Here is an 18142-nt window from a genome sequence, read left to right as displayed (position 1 = left end):
TGATCAGTTAGCACGTCCATGCAGCAGTGTGAATACAGTGCAACCACTTCGAGGGACGTTTTATGCAGTTACACGCCAGACTCTTCTTGGAATACACCATTTTTATTTTTTAATCCAGGAGGTCAGCAAACTATGGCCCATAGGCCAGATCTAGCTTGTGGCCGATATTTGTAAAAATTTATGGGAACACAGCCATAATCGTCGGTTTACATGTTGTTTATGGCTGCCTGCCTGTTCCGATGGCAGTGAAGTAGTTGTGACCCAGACCATATGGCCTGCTAAGCCTAAAAATATGTACTGTCTGGCTGGCCCTTTATAGAAACTGTTTGCCGACCCCTGTCCTTATTTAAAAGCATATGCTGCTCTTTGTAGAAATATGTAGGATTAAAATGAAATTTTACAGATGATTCCTGAACGGGTTTGCCTTTCCCAGGAGAGTTTGTAAACAAGGGGAAAAGTGCTTGTTATGTGGAAACAAAATGAAGATACAACAGTGTGTATAAACAGTATGTTATAACTGAGTTTAATAAAACCAGGGCCTCAGTACCCCTGGAACCTCTGCTCCGTTGTAGGATTAGCACACACTTCCTCGTTCTTTATTCAAGGACGGTGAGTGTAACCTTCTCTGTGACCACATGGAAGGTGTGAACGCTCACACGTTGGCTTTTTCAGCCCAGCCTCTTGGGCAGTACTAGCAGGACAAGGGACAGGCTGCGACAGGAAAGAAAGCCATCCCCTTGCTCACACTGATGAAGCCTTCCCAGAGTTAGGAACCCTGTGGTTCATATCATGGCATGATGATTGTTTCTGGTTGGGCTGTTGAGAACAAAACTGATTACCTTGTGTTTTTCTTCCAAGGACATAGAGTAGGTTAGCTACTCCTCATTAAGACTCTTTGCTGCCTTGGTTAGCCCAGGGGAACTCAGAATTCAGCCTGGAGTGGGGATGGAGTCTGATATAAGGATTAAGGTGGAGGGTGCTGCTACCTCTTTCTGTGTTACATTTGTGGACTTTACTGAAACATGAAGCTGAGCTAGAGGGAAACCAAGCCCAGCCTACTTTGTTTTCCACAGAGGAAATAGCCCTGGGAAGTGGAGTGGCTGGTACGGGTGCTCCCTTGCTGCTCAAAGCACCCGAGCCCACTCACCCTCCTGGGTCTTCCAGGTCTTACCTGCAGAGGCAAAGGAGGGACCATCTGCTTGGCTAGGTAGGCCAGGGTTTAGACCAGTTATCCCAGCACTCACAGTGATGCCAGTCCTGGCGAGGCCTCCGGTCTCCAGTTAGCCCCCTTGGAGGGGAACCACTGCCCCATTAGAAGAAGAGTGCAGGTAGGTTTTGTCTGCCCATGTCTGTGCATTTGCTCATGATGTTCAGACTTTGTCTGAGCAGGCGTCCTGCCTTGGAAGCAGCCCTCAGGGCCCTGGTGAATAAAGGCAGAACCGGCGCCCAGTGATGTCAGCCACGCCCTTGCCCAGCCACTTGCCAGCCGTTTGCCATAATGAATTCCGCTTCTCAGGGAGCGCTCTCCTTGGCGTCCTTTTTGCTTTTCTCACTGGCCTGCTCCCACCCTCCCCACCTGAAGGCTTCTTTACCTTTCTGCTGTTTCTTTTGGCTTAAAGTTCAGAGGCTTCCCTAGCTGAGCCCCCAGCCCTTCCCTGCCACCCCTCACTCTCAGGTTGTGCCCTCGGTTGGGTCCCTGTGTGTGTCTGGCCAGAGCACACACCTGGGGCCAGTTCTTGTCCTACCACCTCCTCTCCAGTCCCTGGGTGGGGAGCATCTGCCTTCTAAACTTGGGGCTACTATCTTATGATGAAACTTATCATGGGAAGTCCTGCCCTTGGAGCACCCCTCCACCCTGGGTGTTCTCATGCCCAGCTCCTCCCTCAGCACGAGATGTGTGTTGAGGGTGTGGGTGATAAAAAAGACTGATGTGACCCCGCTCCCAGCCCGTTTCCTTCCGTCTCCTCACTGTGCTGTTTTGGCCAGTCTTTTTTGCCCTCTTAAGTCAGCTATCATGGCACAGTAGAAAGAGTGAGAGCTGTGAGGCCAGTCGCACCTGGCTTTATATCCCAGTTCCAGAAGCTTCTCCTGCTCTAAAATAGGAGCCAGCACATCGCTGTCCCTGGGTCTGTGTACAAGTGGGCAGGCTGAGCTTGCAGCAGGAGCCTGACCCTTGTCAGTTCCTTGATTCTGATCCCTTTCAGAAGGGGCTGCTCATTGTCCCTGCTTTGCTGGCAGCGCCCCCTGCCCTTCCTCCGCCTGATCCTGCCAACACTCGAGGCTGCCTGCTCTGCCACGCCCTCTCGTGAACAGGGTCAAGGGCGCTCTGCTGTGGGAGTGCTCTGTGGCCCAGAATCTAATTAGTTGGATGAGATAGTTCATTTTATGTGAAATCCTGACTTGTCTTGATATGTTTAAGTGAGGAAGTGTATGGGGGATGGTGTCCTGCTCTACCTCAGTTCTTTCCCGCACCCTCTAGAACAGTGTATGAATCAGGGAATTCCCGAGGAGGAGAGCTCCACATCAGACAGGAGCCAATCTAGGCTGCCATCTACAGTGAATAAATGCAGCAGAGAAGTAGCTTTGCATGTAGACGTGGGGAGACGACAGCCTGCAGCATAAACACACACGCCCGCTCGCCCTGGTCTGTAACTCCTAATACCAGCTTCCCTTGTGGAAAAGCAGCCATTGCTCATAGTTATCAGCTCAGTGACCTTGGGCAATTCACTTCACCTTATATGGCCCTTGTTTTTCTCCTCTTTAAAATGAGATGATAATATAGCATCAGTATCATTGGGTGGTTCTAAAAGACACATGAGTTTGTTTATATATATATGTGTGTGTGTGTGTGTATATATATATATATATGTTTATATATATATGTTTATATATATATGTGTGTGTGTGTATACACACACACACACACACACACACACATATATATAAACATATATATAAAATGCTTAGAGATATAGTAAATGCCATATAAGCATTTACTATTATTGTAGTATTATTACTACTACTGTTATTTCTAGATTCAATCTCTAGACACTGAGAGGCATGCTGAGCAGGATGAGTAGAAACAGCACGGATTTGGAGCCTGGTAGCTCTGGGTTCAAATCCTGGCCCCAGGAGTCTTTGTGGCATCTGGAATGAGCTACCCCTGCCGATGGTCTGCCCAGATGCCTCCTTCCCTGCTGAGGACAGCCATCCTCAAACCTGCTGGCTGTACCTGACCAGTTTCCTCTCTTCCATGCGTCCCCAGGAACCTCTGGCGGGAGGTGACCCAGTACCTGCGGCTGGGGGACATCGATGCTGCCACCGAGCAGAAGCGGCGCCTGGAAGAGAAGCAGCGGGTGGAAGAACGGAAGCGGGAGAACCTCCGCACCCCATGGCAACCCAAGTATTTTATCCAGGAGGTAACCCTGCCACCTGTCCTCGGGCGCTTATCTGGAGTGAGGGGCAGATACAACAGTGTGGATGAATGAGGACGGGGCAGGGGAGGTCCTGGGAAGGTCTGGGGCAGCTTGGCTCTGGCTCCAGCTTTGGGCCAGCCATCCTGTGGGCAGAACTGAGTACCTGACACTGCCTCTCTGGCAGCCTCTATCAGAAAAGCCCATCAATCTGCCAGGGAGGGCAAGGAAAGGGAGCTCAGATCTGGATGCTGTCCTATTTAAAAAAACAAAACAAAACACCATTCACACCCCCTGCGACTTTAGCATTAGCAACCAGTCAGTCATGAAGCACCTCACAGCCTATTTCCACGCTGGGATGGGCTGGAACCTTCATGACTGAGAACTGCCCTTTCAGAGCTTTGCCTCCTGTGGGCCGAATGGATTGGACATGCTAGGACAGGCCAACATGAGTCCTGCTGCTGTCACCTAGGAAAGTGACAATGGAAGGCAGAAATTAATACCCACATGACTGCCCATCCACAGGGCAAGTGGGCAAGGCGCTGTGTGCCCAGTTGAGGTCCTTATAGTCTTGAAGTGGTTCGTGGAGCAATAGGAAGCATTCTGAGAACAGAACTGGAAATGATGGAAGTTTAAGAGCCACAGTTTTTAAGGCAGGCTTTCAGGAGCCTGGCAGCGCCAGTGAGGACTGGGGCAGAGCTGCATCAGCTGCGTCCACATCTAAAAGGGGGAGGATGCCACCTCCCTCAAGGTGATCACAAACTGGTTGTCCAGTTCTTTGCAAGAAGCCAGAAAACGGAATTTTTATGAGAAACCTGATGTTCACATGGTGCTAAGGAATTTTTAAAATTTAAACACTGAGAGCCAATCGAAAGATATCTGGGCTTTCTTTGATTCAGGGGCTGCTAATGTCTGACTTCTGCTTTAAGTAAGGATTACTCTGTGTAGCTAGAAGACTGCGGGATGAGTTAGGAACCCTGAGGTGGGCTTCTGCTCAGGAGCAGGGAGCAGCTGCTCTTCCCCAGAGGCAGGAACTGGGGCTCTGGACTGAATGGAGACTCCAGGGGTGGATTTTGGTTCAGACAGGCAGCCTGCTTGGGGAAACTATCTTTATAGGACTCAGTGAGAACCCTGTCTGGAAGCCTCAGGTAGGGCGAATGTGTATTAGGGTTCTCCAGAGAACGGAACAAACAGAACCAATAGAAATAAGTACATATAGATTTATTATGAGGAGTTGGCTCATGAGATTATGGAGGCTGAAAAGCCCCAGGATCTGCTGTTGGCAAGCTGGAGACCCCAGTAAAGTCAGTGGTGTAATCCAGGCCATGTCCGAAGGCCTGAGGACCAGGGGAGCTGATGGTTTAAATCAGGGCAGGAGAAGATGAGATGTCTCAACTCAAGCAGTGAGTCAGGAAAAAAAGGGCAAATGCCTCCTGTGTCTACCTTTTTAGGCTCTCAATGGATTGGAAGATGCTCACTCACATTGGGGAGAAAACTGTCCTTTGCAAAGTGTACCAATTCAAATGCTAATCTCGTCCAGAAACACCCTCAGAGATGCACCCAGAAATCATGTTTAATCTGGGCACTGTGGCCAGCCAAGTTGACGTGTAAAATTAGCCATTACAGAATCCTTCCAGGATCCTTCTGTGAGATGGATATGGTCTCTCTAAGACAACTAGTTTGCCTGGCTTCTATGGAAAGTTGCACATTAAAACACAAATGACAACAAAGCACATTAATTCTTCCTGCTGGGTTTAATGAAAGCCAAGTATGTTCAAAACAGAAGGCCTGAGAATACGCAAAGAATAAAAATCACCCCCATACCAGAATTATTACCATTCAGTATACCCCTTCTAGTCTAGCACCAGATTGTGTATACCATTTTGACTCGTGTCTTTTTCTCACTGATATTTGATCAGCGTCATTTCTTGTGTGTGCTGATTTATTTGTGACTGCTGCAGGAGGGCCTTTGAGAGCATTCCCCTGTAAATCACTGGTTCGGGCAAATTTCTCTTATGCAGGCCCTTGCCTTCTATCCCGTCTATTCATCCAACACCCCCTTTTTTTTCCTGTCCTGCTATTTCAAAGAGCTTTTTTCTTTTTTTTTTTTTTTTTGCCAACTCATTTTCCTTGACATAAACCAATGAAGCCCCCTCTGCCCAACCCTCCTTTTGTTATTTTGGTCATTTGGGGGGTTCCCTCCTGAAAGGCCAGGATGCAAAGCTTATAGGGTCACTAAAACACAGCTGGGCTGCGGAGGGGTAGCGAGACTGTCAGCCTGGCGTGGCTGTGATGTACCAGGATGGAGCAGACACACATGGGTGGTGGTCCTGAACAGATGCCAATAGCACGGCTTTGCATGGGACTCGGCTTCCAACTTAGCAGAGGCTGGGACTCTTCTTGCTTCTCTCCTCCTTTGCCTGCTGAGAGGTCTCCAAGTTATGTCTCCTTCCTTCTCTTACAGGGTGATGGCTGGGTATACTTCAATCCCCTGTGGAAGGCACACTGATGGGGTGGAGGTGCAGAGCCTTCAGAAAGAGCCCTGTTTTTGTAGGAATTAAAGTGGTACAGTATCAAGATTCTGCTGGTATTCACTGAGACCTCTTGTTATCATTCAGGAAATGGCACCCGATGGAGAAATTATATACTGTGAAAAATGCACCCCCAAACTCTACTATAGGATTGAACTTATTCAAAGAGCCATTTGGGGCATGTGCGTGTACACAGGTCAGTGTGAACTCCACTATATGTTCACACACATGCATTATATACACGTCTGCTGGATATTATTACACATGTAAATATTGCACTTACCAAGATTTAAGTGGGTAATTATGAGCTCCTTTTTATCAATGAGGTTTGACGTTTTCTATTTTTCACTCTGCCAAAAACGTTTTGCACTCACAAAGGTATTCTCATGTAGTCAACTCCTGTCAAAACAAAGGTGAGTTGGCATCGTCTAGTTGATGTCCATCTGGTAGAAAGTGGCCCATTCCTGGTAGTAATGTTGGTGGCTGTCATTTCAAAATTATCGTGGTGATTCCCACTTTAGCATTTTTTTTGTCCATACTCAAGAAAGGTAAACTGCTATTTCCTGCTGGAAGCTATTAAAGGTTTATGCCAGAGCTTTCCAGAATGGAACACCTCTGGGAGAACGTAGAGCTAGGCCTACCTTGGAATTTTCCTCCCATCTACTTGTCCCTACAGCCTTTCTGACAATTTCTCATGCTCACAGCACGTCATACATTTTTCAGAAGCTGCCGCTTTTACAGTAGAAAACAAGTCATATGGAGACTTCACTACTTTTATGATAAAAAAAAAAAGGGCTTTAGGAATTAAGTTACAGGCATGCATATACAAACATGCACAACCACAGCCTCAATCTTTTCAGTTTGGGAAAAGAGAAAAGAATTTCCTGTGAACTTTTTAGTGCACCTCTATTGTTTGACCCAAACTCTGCAAAAAAGAAGAAAAAGAAAAAAAAAAAACAACAACCCAATGTGATTAAAACATCCATAGAGTCTGCACAAATGTGTCCCATGGTTTCAGTTGAATTTCAATCCTTAGCCTTTACAAATGAGGTCAAGACATGACTAGAATATAAAGCAAGGGGAAAATGATGTATTTGATTTTTGCTCAATGCGTAATTTATTGTTTACTGTGCTACTCTGGGAATATTCATACAATCCAGTAGCATGAATGCTTCTCTGTAGTAATACTAATTTTGTGCCTTTTGTCTGCTTTCTTAAGACCAATTGTTCACACTTTGTAGATATTAGACAAATATATTTCGATTAAATACTATACATATTTGTGTCTGTTTTATTTTTAGGGATTCAAGAGGTCTGTTGGAATTGGTGGCTCTGAGCTCAAATTTTATTGGTTAATTTGATGTGAATAACTACCATATTTACATCAAAAGTGTTTGAAACACATCGAAAAATCTATCAGAAATACATTATTTATGGGTATTTTCTGACAAGTTCATAAGAACATTTAACTCATATCTAGTGAATGTTTTGTGAAGAGTTACTACCAAGTAAAGTCATAATGTAGATCTATTTGGGTCCATGGTCTTAAAATATCTGAGAAATTAAGTGTTTGGAACTATTTTATTTCTGAGAGGGAAAGCAGAATAGATGCTATTTTGAAGGAAAAGTTTTCAATGACAAGACTGAAAAGTAATCACTGTGGTATTTTAGATTTTCCAGTCTTCAAAGTATAAACCATCTGTCTGGTAAGTAAATCATAAAGTTAATTTTTCTTCTTTTTTCGAGGGAGGGCATGGAATGGGTGGGGTCATTGCTTTTTAAAAAATTGTGAAATATATACAAAAGATTTACATAAACATTACAGTTCCAAGAATAATTATAAGCACCTATGTGCCCACTGCTTAAGCAAAGAAACCTGTTTTTCAGTACCTTAAAAGTCAAATTTGTACACCTATAAAATTGTATCTCCCTCCTTGATCCCAGAAGTAATACCACCACTGTGCTGACTCTTGCAGTAATTGTCCTCTTGGATTTTTTTTTTTTCTCCATATATACTGTGTATTTCTAAAGAGCATGCTTGGTTTTGCCTATTTTGGGACTTTGTACAAATGGAATCATATCATAGTTTGCTCATTTGAGGCAACATTTTGTTTTTAGATCAATCCAAATTGTTACAAGTTGATCTGTTTTTATATTCTTTTTTTTTGCTGAGTTCCATCTTCCCAAACTCTGTACCCATTAGACAGTAACTCCCCATTCCACCCCACTCTCTGCGATTGTTAGCAAAAGTATCTGATGTAGGTGGAATGATGTCATAGTCTTTTTGTGTGTGTCTGGCTTATTTTACTTAGTATAATGTTCAAGGTTCATCAGAGTTTCCTTCCTTTTTAAGGCTGAACAATATTCTATTGTATGTATATATATCGCATTTTGTTTATTTACCTGTCAAACACTTGTTTCCATCTTTTGGCTATTGTGAATGCTGCTATGAACAAGGGAGTACAGGTACCTGAATCCCCGCTTTCAATACTTTTGGGGATATATACTCAGAAGTACTGTATCATATGAAAATTCCATGTTTAATTTTTTGAGGACCTGCCATACTGTTTTCCACAGTGACTAAACCATTTTTCAACCCTACCAGCAAAAATGCACAAAGGTTTGAACTTCTCCATATCCTCCCCAACACTTATTTTCTGCTTTTTGGGGGATGGGGGTGGGGTTGGGAGGTGGGGAGATTTATAATAACCACCCTAATGGGTATGAAGTGCTATCTTATTGTGTTTTTGATTTGCATTTCTCTAATGATCAGTGTTGAGTGTCTTCTCAAGGGTTTATTAGCCATTTGTATATTTTCTTTGGAGGAATGTCTATTCAAGTTCTTTGCTTATTTTCTAATTGGGTTGTTTTGTGTGTGGAGTTATAGTTCTCTATACATTCTGGATATTAATCCTTTATCAGATGTTTTGCAAATATTTTTCCCATTCTGTAGGTTGCCTTTTCACTTTGTTGGTAGTATCCTTTTATCCTTTGATGTACAAAAGTAATTTAGATGAAGTCCAATTTCTCTTTTTTTTGGTAGCTTGTGCTTTTGTTGCGATATCCAAGAAATCATTGCCAAATCTAATTTCATGGACCTTTTCCCTTATGTTTCTCCCAAGAGTTTTATAGTTTTAGCTCTTATATTTAGGTTTTTTGATCCATTTAAAGTTAATTTTTATATATTGTGTTAGTAGGTAAAGGTCTAACTTCATTATTTTGTATATATGACTATCCTGTTTGGATTTCCTAGGACCATTTGTTGAAAAAACTCTCCCCGTTGAATGGTCTTGGCACCATTATCAAAAATCACTTGACCATCTGTGCAAGGGTTTATTCCTGGGCGCTTTATTCCATTGGTCTATGTCTGTCTGTGTGCCAGTACTACATTATTTTAATTACTATTTTAAAATCAGGAAGTGTGAGACTTTCAACTTTTTTTCTTTTTCAAAGGTTGTTTTGGCTACTAGGATTCCCCTGAAGATTCCATATGAATTTTAAGATAAAATTTTCTGTCTCTGCTAAAAACATCACTGGAATTTTGACAAGGTATTGCATTAACTCTGTAGATTACCATCTGTAGTATGTCATCTTAACAATATTGTCTTCCAATCCATGCACACAGCATGTCTTTCCATTTATTTGTTGTCTTCCATTTATTTCAGGAATATTTTGTAGTTTTCGGTGTACAAATCCTTTACCTCCTTAGTTTAGTTTAAGTATTTCACTCTTTCTGATGTTTTTACAAGTGGAATCGTTTTTTGAATTTCCTTTTTGGGTTGTTCATTGTTAGTTTATAGAAACAACTGATTTTTGTGTTGGTTTTGTATCCTGCAACTTTGCTGGATTTATTAGTTCTAACAGTTTTGTGTATAATCTTTAGGGAGTTCCAAATATAAGATCAAATCATCTGCGAACAGAGATAATTTTACTTCTTTTCCAATTAGGATGCCTTTATTTTCTTGCCTAATTGCTCTGGCTATAACTGCCAGTACTAGAACTAGAATGGAAATGGCAAAGCTGATATCCTGCCTTGTTTCTGATCTTGTAGGAATAACTTTCAACCTTTCATTGTGTATACATAGCTTTTTCATATGTGGCCTTTATGTCAAAGTAGTTTCCTTCTATTCCTAGTTGAGCGTGTTTATCATGAAAGGGTGTTAAAATTTGTCAAAGGCTTTTTCTGCATCTATTTAAATGATCATGTGTTGTTTTCCCTTTGTTCTGTTAATGTGTGGTATATTACATTAATTTTGTATGTTGAACCATCCTTGCATTCCAAGAATAAATCCTACTTGGTCATGATTTATAATCTTTTTAATTTGCTGTTGAATTTGCTTTGCTATTATCATATTGAGGATTTTTGCATTGATATTCATAAGGAATGTTCTGTAATTTTCCTGTCGTAGTGTCTTCTCTGGCTTAGGTATCAGGGTAATGCTGGCCTCAATTAATTAGGAAATGTTCACTCTCCTTTAATTTTTTGGAAAAGCTTGAGAAGGACTGGTATTAATTTTTTGTGTGGTAGAATTCACCAGTGAAGTCATCTGATCCTGTGTTTTGTTAGGTTTTTTCATTACTGATCCAATGTCCTTCCACTTACAGGTCTTGTTTGTATTTTGTTACTTCATAACTGACTGTTTTTAGGTATTTGTCCTTTTGTAGGTTATCCAATTTATTGCTATACAGTTCTTCGTAGTACTATCTTATAATTCTTTCATTTCTACAAAATTGGTAGTAATGTCCCCACTTTCATTTCAGTTTTTCCCATAGTTGATCTTTTTGAACCAATTCATGGTTCTCATTGATTTTTCTCTATTTCTGTTCTCTATTTCATTTCTCTCTGCTGTAATCTTTTATTTCATTCCTTCTGCTAGCTATAGGTTTAGTTCTTTATAGTTCTGTAAATTACAAAGGTAGGTTCTTGATTTGAGATCTTTACAAATGTGTTTATAGCTACATATTTCCTTTTAGCACTGTTTTCACAGCATCCCCTATATTTTGATGTTTTTATTTTCATTTATTTCAAGATAGTTCTAATATGTCTTGATTTCTTCTTTGAGCCATTGTTTTCATTTCCATGTATGTGTGGATTTCTCTTTTCCTTTTGGGATTGATTTCTAGTTTCTTGAACTGATTGGAAGAGATACTTTATGATTTCAGTCTTAAAATTTGTTGACTGGTTTGGGTTAAGATATATGGTCTATCCTGGAGAATATTCCATTGCACACTTGAGAAAAATGTATATTCTGCTGTTTGGTGATCTGTATACATATGTTGGCCTACAGTGTTAAGTTTATTCGACTTCCTTAAAGTTATGCACTGCATAACAATGTTTTGGTCAATGTTAGACCACATATGTGATGGTGGTCCCATCAGATTATAATGGAGTTGAAAAATTCACATCACCTATAACACAACACTGTAGCAACTCATTACGTAGTTTTTCCTGGAGTTTTGTCTTCTTTCATTTGGGACATCTTTCTGTGTCCTCATTTTGGCTGACCCTCTATTTGTTTCTATGTATTAAGTAGTTCAGCATGTCTCTCCATCTTGGTAGAGTGGCCTTATGTAGAAGGTGTTCTGTGGGGCTCAGTGGCACAATCTACCTGGTTACCTGAGCTGGGTGTCTGTGTGGGCCTTGAATGCTTTGGCATATCGGTGGGTAGGGTTGACCTTCTGTGAGGGCTGGCCATGGCTAAAGCAGACTAACTGTTGTGCAGGTGCTGGCCCCACCCACCAAGATGTTGCTTTAATAGGACTCTGGTGCCAGCTGAGTATGCCCTTTGGTATGTTTGTGGAGCTGGTTGGTGGTGGTCTGAAGCCAGCCAGGGTATGTTGGGACAGGAGCCTCTTGGGAGGGGTTCCAAAGTGATCTGCCGTTGGTTGCGCTTGTGCTGGAGGTGCTTGGGAGAGACTGACTATGCTGTGAACTAAGGCTTGCTGCCACTAGTGGTGGGCCTGGAACCCTTTAGTGGGCACTGTGACGGAAGCTCAGGCCAGCTGCCACTTGAGGTTGCCTAGTCGAAGTGATGTTCCAGGCCAAGACTGGCTGCCGCTTATGCCAGACTTGAGATTACTTGATTGGGGTTACAAGTTGAGACTGGTCGCTGCTTGGGGGCACTTAGCAAGAGACAGACCGGCCACTGCTTTTTGGAGGTATATGGACATTTATTTTGTGAAAAAGTCCACAATATGTGAGCAAGGCTGCTTGTGTTAAGGATCCAATGGAAAAGGCTTGGGCAAATGAGTAGGGTGGACCAGGATCTCAGGGACTCACCAGGGTAGAACGGTGTTAATGGCCATCTTTAAATGCCATAATATTCCAGCTTCTTAGGACCTTCGATATTGTCGTTTTAAAAAGTAAGTTTCTCGCTTAAGCAGCTCCAAGCCTGTAGTCTCCCTACAGCTACGAGCAGTGCCTCCCTCTTTCTGTGTGTTTTTTTCCCAGCCTGTGTTCTGAACTGTACTCTGAGCCAAATAAGGTGAGGTGGAGGCCAGTTCTGCAGGCAGCTGCTTTCTCCCTATCATGCCACATTATGGAGGGGATAGGGCAAAGGTGAATAAACTTCTGTACCATGAAATTTCCTAGTTTTGAATATGACCTTTTCTTGATTGGGCATTTATTCAGTTACTATAGACCACCGTTTTCCAGTCTTTATAAAGTTATTTTAGCCAGTTTTTTTTTTTTTTCCCCTTAAGGTTTACATAAAGGAATGAGGGTCTGGAGCATCCTAGTCTGTAACTTTGCTCTCATTTTATGTGTGCAATATAATACAAGCACGATGGAAAAATAAAATCACTGTAATGAATTATTCTTAGTTTCCTTGCTTCACGTAACCACAATCCAACACAAGAAACAAAATATTGACTTCAGGTCAAGCTGGTGAAATAGATAAACACTGTGCTTGCCTTCTCCATGACCACATCAAAATTCTAATTATAAAACCATCATTGAGACTCACCTGAAGACTAGCTGAATAGAGTGCTACAACTAAAGCTATAAAGAAGCCACTACGAAACGGGTAGGAGACATGGAAAACGCAGGTCCCACAACCATGGTGTAGCAAGTAAGAACTGGGAAGGGTATCTTGGATGTAGAGGTCACTCTTGAGAAGTGAAGGGTCCCAGCCTGGAACGTTAGTGCTGGGAAGAGGAGTACTCGTAACATCTGGCTGTGAAAAGGGGCGGGGATTGTGTCCACAAGACACAGGGAAGGCTGCTGGACTTCGTCTTGAGGAACCCGTGTACAGATTTGCTCTGGGATCCCGCACTGGGGGCAGCAGCTGGATCAGCACCAGGGACTTACAAAGGAAGCACTGAAATGACTAGGGTCAGGGCAGCTCTCTCCAGGAACAGAAATGCTGATAGGCACCAATGGTCTTTCAAGCCCTCCCTTTCACTGAACTGGAAGTTGCAAATGGGCACCAAATCTCTGCTCCCTTGGCTAACATGGTTCGTCTTGCCCTGGTGATTCCTTGAGATCCCACCCAACTCGTGGGCCTGGCTCAAGTTACTTCCAGCAGCTTTTCCACACAAGTGGCCTTCTTTGGCTCATGCTGTGGAGTTTCCTAAAATCTCTCAAATGTCTATAAACCCCAAACAGTGGCTAGCCTCAGTGTGCCCTAAGCTCTTGCTAAGCAGACCCAAGCCCAACACAAGTGGCGAACGGTGTCAACTCACTCCAACCTCAAGAATTCCCTAAGCCTGTCATAAGCAGCAGCCAGTCTTGACCTGGAATGTAGCTTCAACTAAAAAGCCACAAGACTGGTCCTAGTGGTATTCAGCTTCAGTTCACAGCGCAGCCTCTCCCAAGCACCTCCAAGGCCAGCACAAGGAGCAACCAACTGAAGATCACCTTGTAGATCCCACCTGGCGGCCCCAAGCCAGACACAACCGGTGGCTGACCTTGACTTGCAATGGAACCCTCCTAATAGCCTGCAGAACAGACCTGGTGGCCAGCTTCAGACAACACCAGAGCACCACCACCAAGCTCCACAAACAACACACCTGAAGGGTAGATTCGGCTGGCACCTGAGCCCCACTAAAGCAACTGCTGCTCTGTGGTGTCAACCCTCACACAACAGTTTGTCTGCTGTAATCACTGTAAACTCGTCAGCTTGGGGATCAGTCTCACTCACTGACATACCAACAGCAATCGAGGATCAACTACAACAGGAGGGCACACACAACCCACACTAGGGATACGCCTGGAGCACCAGTCTATGGTGAATAGGTAGACTGTGCCATAGGGACTCACGATACCTACTGAAACCATTCTGCCAAAACTGGGCGACATAGCAGCCTAATACGTAGAAACACAGGGAGTCAGATAGACAAATCCCAAATGAAAGTACAGGACAAAACTCCAGAAAAAGAACTAAATGAAGATGAACAACCTACTTGATGCAGAGTTCAAAACACTGGTTATAAAGATGCTCACTGAACTCTTAGGGGAAGAGTAGATGAACTCAGTGAGAACCTCAACGAAGAGATAGAAACCATAAAAAGAATCAGTCAGAAATGAAGAATACCCTAACTGAAATGAATATATTAGAGGGAATCATCTAATCAGATTAGATTAAGCAGAGGACTTAATTAGTGATCTAGATGACAAGGTAGTGGAAAACACCCAAATAGAAGAGCAAAAAAAACTTTTTAAAAATGAGGATAGTTTAAGGGACCTCTGGGACATCAGGTATACCAACATTTGCAACATCTGGGTATCAGAAGAAGAGAGGGCTTGAAAATCTATTTAAAGAAATAATGACTGAAAACTTCCCTAACCTGGAGAAGGAAATAGATATGCAAGTCCAGGAAGCTCAGAGTCTAAACAAGATGAACCCAAAGAGTCTCATGCCAAGCTGCATCGTAATTAAAATGCCAAAAGAGAATCTTAAAAGTAGGAAGAGGAAAGCAGTTACATTCAAGGGAGCACTTATAAGACTATCGGCTGATTTAAAAACAAACTTTGTAGGCCAGAAGAGTGGCAAGAAAAGCAAACGAAGATTACCCAGCAAGGCTATCGTTTAGAATAGGGAAGTTTTCCAGATAAGAAAAAGCTAAAGAAGTTCATCACCACTAAACCAGCATTACAAGAAATGTTAAAGGGCCTAAGTAAAAAAATAAAAAGAGCATAGAGTCAAACACCAGTAAAAGCGGTGGTTCAACCAACTATAAAGCTAGTAAAAGGTTAAAGGACAAAAAGTAGGTAGAGCAAAATTATAACAACTAAGGGATACAAACGAACACACAAAAGTAAGAAATAATGACCAAAATATAAATGTGGAAGGAGTAAAAATTATAGATTTTAGAATGTGTTCAAACTTAAGCAACAATAAACTTAAAAAAGACTGCTGTAAACAAAGCCTGGTATACATGAAGCACTTGGAAACAACCACAAACCAAAAATCTACAAGAGATATACAAGAAATAGAAAGGAATTCAAACACTATAGAGAATCATCAACCTAAAAGAGAATTAGAAATGAACGGAACTGCAAAATCAATCAGAAAACAATAAAATGGCAATAACTACATAACTACAATACTTTAAATGCTCTAATCAAAAGACATAGGGTGGCTGAATGGATAAAACAAGACACATACATATGCTGCCTACAAGAGACCCACTTCAGGTCAAAAGATACAGACTGAAAATAAAGAAATGGAAAAAAGATATTTCATACAAATGGAAATGAAAAAAAGCTGGGTGGTTATACTTCTATTGGACAAAACAGACAAACAAGGGCCATAATGAGAGACAAGGGCAATTCATAATAAGAAAGAGATCAGTCCAACAAGAGGATATAACTCTCGTAAACGTCTACGCACCCAACATAGGAGCACCTAAACATATAAAGCAAATATTGACAGACATAAAGGGAAAGACCAACAGTAATGTAGTTAGGGACTTTAACACTCCATTGGCATCAATGGTCAGACAAAACCAATGAGAAAAAGTGACCTTATATGACACATTAGATCAGATGAACTGAAGTGATATTTTTAGGACATTTCACCCAAAGCAGCAGAATATATACTTTGTAAGAGCCCATGGAACATTTTCCAGGATAGAACACGTTAGGCCACAAAACGAGTCTCAATAAATTAAAAAAAAACTGAAATCGTACCTATCTTCTCTGATCACAGTGCTATGAAAATAGAAATTAATTATAAGAAGAAAACTGAAAAACACAACCACGTGGAGGCTCCTAAATAAATGGGTTAACAGTGAGATCAAAGAAGAAATCAAAAGATACCTTGACAGAAAACGAAAACACAAGAACACCAAATCTATAGGACACAGCCAAAGCAGTTCTAAGAGAAAAATTCAGAGCAATACAGGCCTACCTCAAGAAATAGAAATCTCAAACAATTTAACCTTACACCTAAAAGAACTAAAAAAAGCACAAATCCCATTGCTGGGATTTTAAACTGGTACAACTACTATGGAAAACAATATGGAGGTCTCTCAAAAAATACACATAAAACCACCATATGACATAGCAATTCCTCTTCCAGACAAAACCAAAACACTAATTTGAAAAGGTTTATACACTCCTATGTTCACTGCAACATTGTTTACAGTACCTAAGATATGGAAGCAACCTAGGTGTCCATCAATAGAGGAATGGACAAAAATGATGTGATACATACATATTATTCAACCATAAAAAAGAATGGAATCTTGCCATTTGTGACAACATGGATGGAACTAGAAGGTATTATGCTAAGTGAGTCAGACAAAGATAAATACCATATGATTTCACTTACATGTGCAATCTAGAAAACAAAAATGAACAAAACAAACTCAAATACAGAGAACAAATTAATGGATGCCAGATAGGAAGTGGGTTGAGGGGATGGGTGAAAAAGGCAAAGGAAATAAGTATAAATTGGCAGTTACAAAATCGAGGAATATAAAATACAGCATAATGAATAAAGTCAGTATTACAATAATTATGTATGGTGTCAGGTGGGTACTACCCTTATAGAGTGATCACTTTCCAAGTTATATACAAAACTAATATGGCATGTCATCTGCAATTGAAAAAAAATAAAAAATTTCATAAGGATAATTACTATGCTTTGAATAAATTTATATTCATACTTTAAAAAAGATGGAATACTGCCATCACTCCAGAACCTCCCTACTTACCCATTCCTAATTAAAGCCCCCATTATTCTCCCCCTAGCCCGTCAACTTTGTGGGTAATCACATCCTGCTTTACTTTATAACTTTTATACTATGTATAAAAAAGTATACTTTTCTAAACAATGTATTAGTTTTGCCTGTTTTTGAACTGTATATAAATGGAACCGTGTTATTCCACCCAAATGTAGTTCATTCGTTTTCCTTCTATACTATTCCATTATACGAACATATTGCTATGAATTTATCTTAGCTGTTTTTGAGAGAGTTAGAACTGTTGAGACTGTATCTTCACCTGCAATCAGCTAATGTTGAACAGTTTTTCGGAATGATTTTAACAGTTTAAGTTCCCACTGGCGATGTATGAGAATGTTTTCGTACATCCATCCTAACACTTACTTGCACGTTTTAGCTAACAGGGTAGGTATGTTCCTTTTTATATATTTGCCATTTAGATTTCTTCTGTTAGGACTAATCAAACCTTGTGTGTCTTTTCCTAAGAGTTGTTTACATATTCTGGATATTAATCCTATGTCAGTCGTAGGTTGGGTCACCATACATCTTCATTTGCTCAAAATACATAGTGTATGCCTGCAGTCTCAGAGTAAATATTAAAAAGCCATTGAACAAAGATATAGCAAGTCATATTACATAATCTCAAGACTTACTGAAAACCTAGTTAATCAAGACAATATAGTATTGCTATGAGGATACACATAGATTCATGGAACAGAATAGAGAAATCAGAAATAGATTAACACATTTTGACCAGTTTTCTACAGTAGCGTCAATTAAATGGGAGAAATAATCTTTTCAACAAACAGTGTTGGCTAAAATAAAACTCATGCTTTGAGCCATATACAAAAATAAACTCAATAGATTACAGACCTAAAAATTAATTCTACATAGACCAAAGATATGAAATGGTAAATTTTCCACAGACATAGGTCTCTATATTCCTTTAAACCATAAAAACAAAACAAACAAACAAACAAACAAACAAAAAACAAAAAAACACCAGAACAAACCAGACTAGAGAGGGGG

General features: G+C 41.2%; 1 protein-coding gene across 1 annotated transcript in view; it reads left to right on the top strand.

Moving 5' to 3' along the window:
* OSBPL10 (oxysterol binding protein like 10) overlaps positions 1-7223 on the top strand; it is a 245363-nt gene extending 238140 nt beyond the window's left edge. Inside the window, exons 12-13 of the mRNA XM_025039191.1 lie at positions 3266-3419; positions 5878-7223. Coding sequence (XP_024894959.1) covers positions 3266-3419; positions 5878-5922 — 199 coding nt within the window. The 3' untranslated portion in view covers positions 5923-7223. The remainder of the gene's footprint in view (positions 1-3265; positions 3420-5877) is intronic.
* The last annotated feature ends 10919 nt before the right edge of the window (positions 7224-18142 follow it).

This window comes from Pteropus alecto, unplaced genomic scaffold (genome assembly GCF_000325575.1).
Source record: "Pteropus alecto unplaced genomic scaffold, ASM32557v1 scaffold10, whole genome shotgun sequence".
NCBI lineage: Eukaryota > Metazoa > Chordata > Mammalia > Chiroptera > Pteropodidae > Pteropus > Pteropus alecto.
Note: the sequence above shows the minus strand (reverse complement) of the source record. Positions and strands in the feature narration are given on the sequence as shown.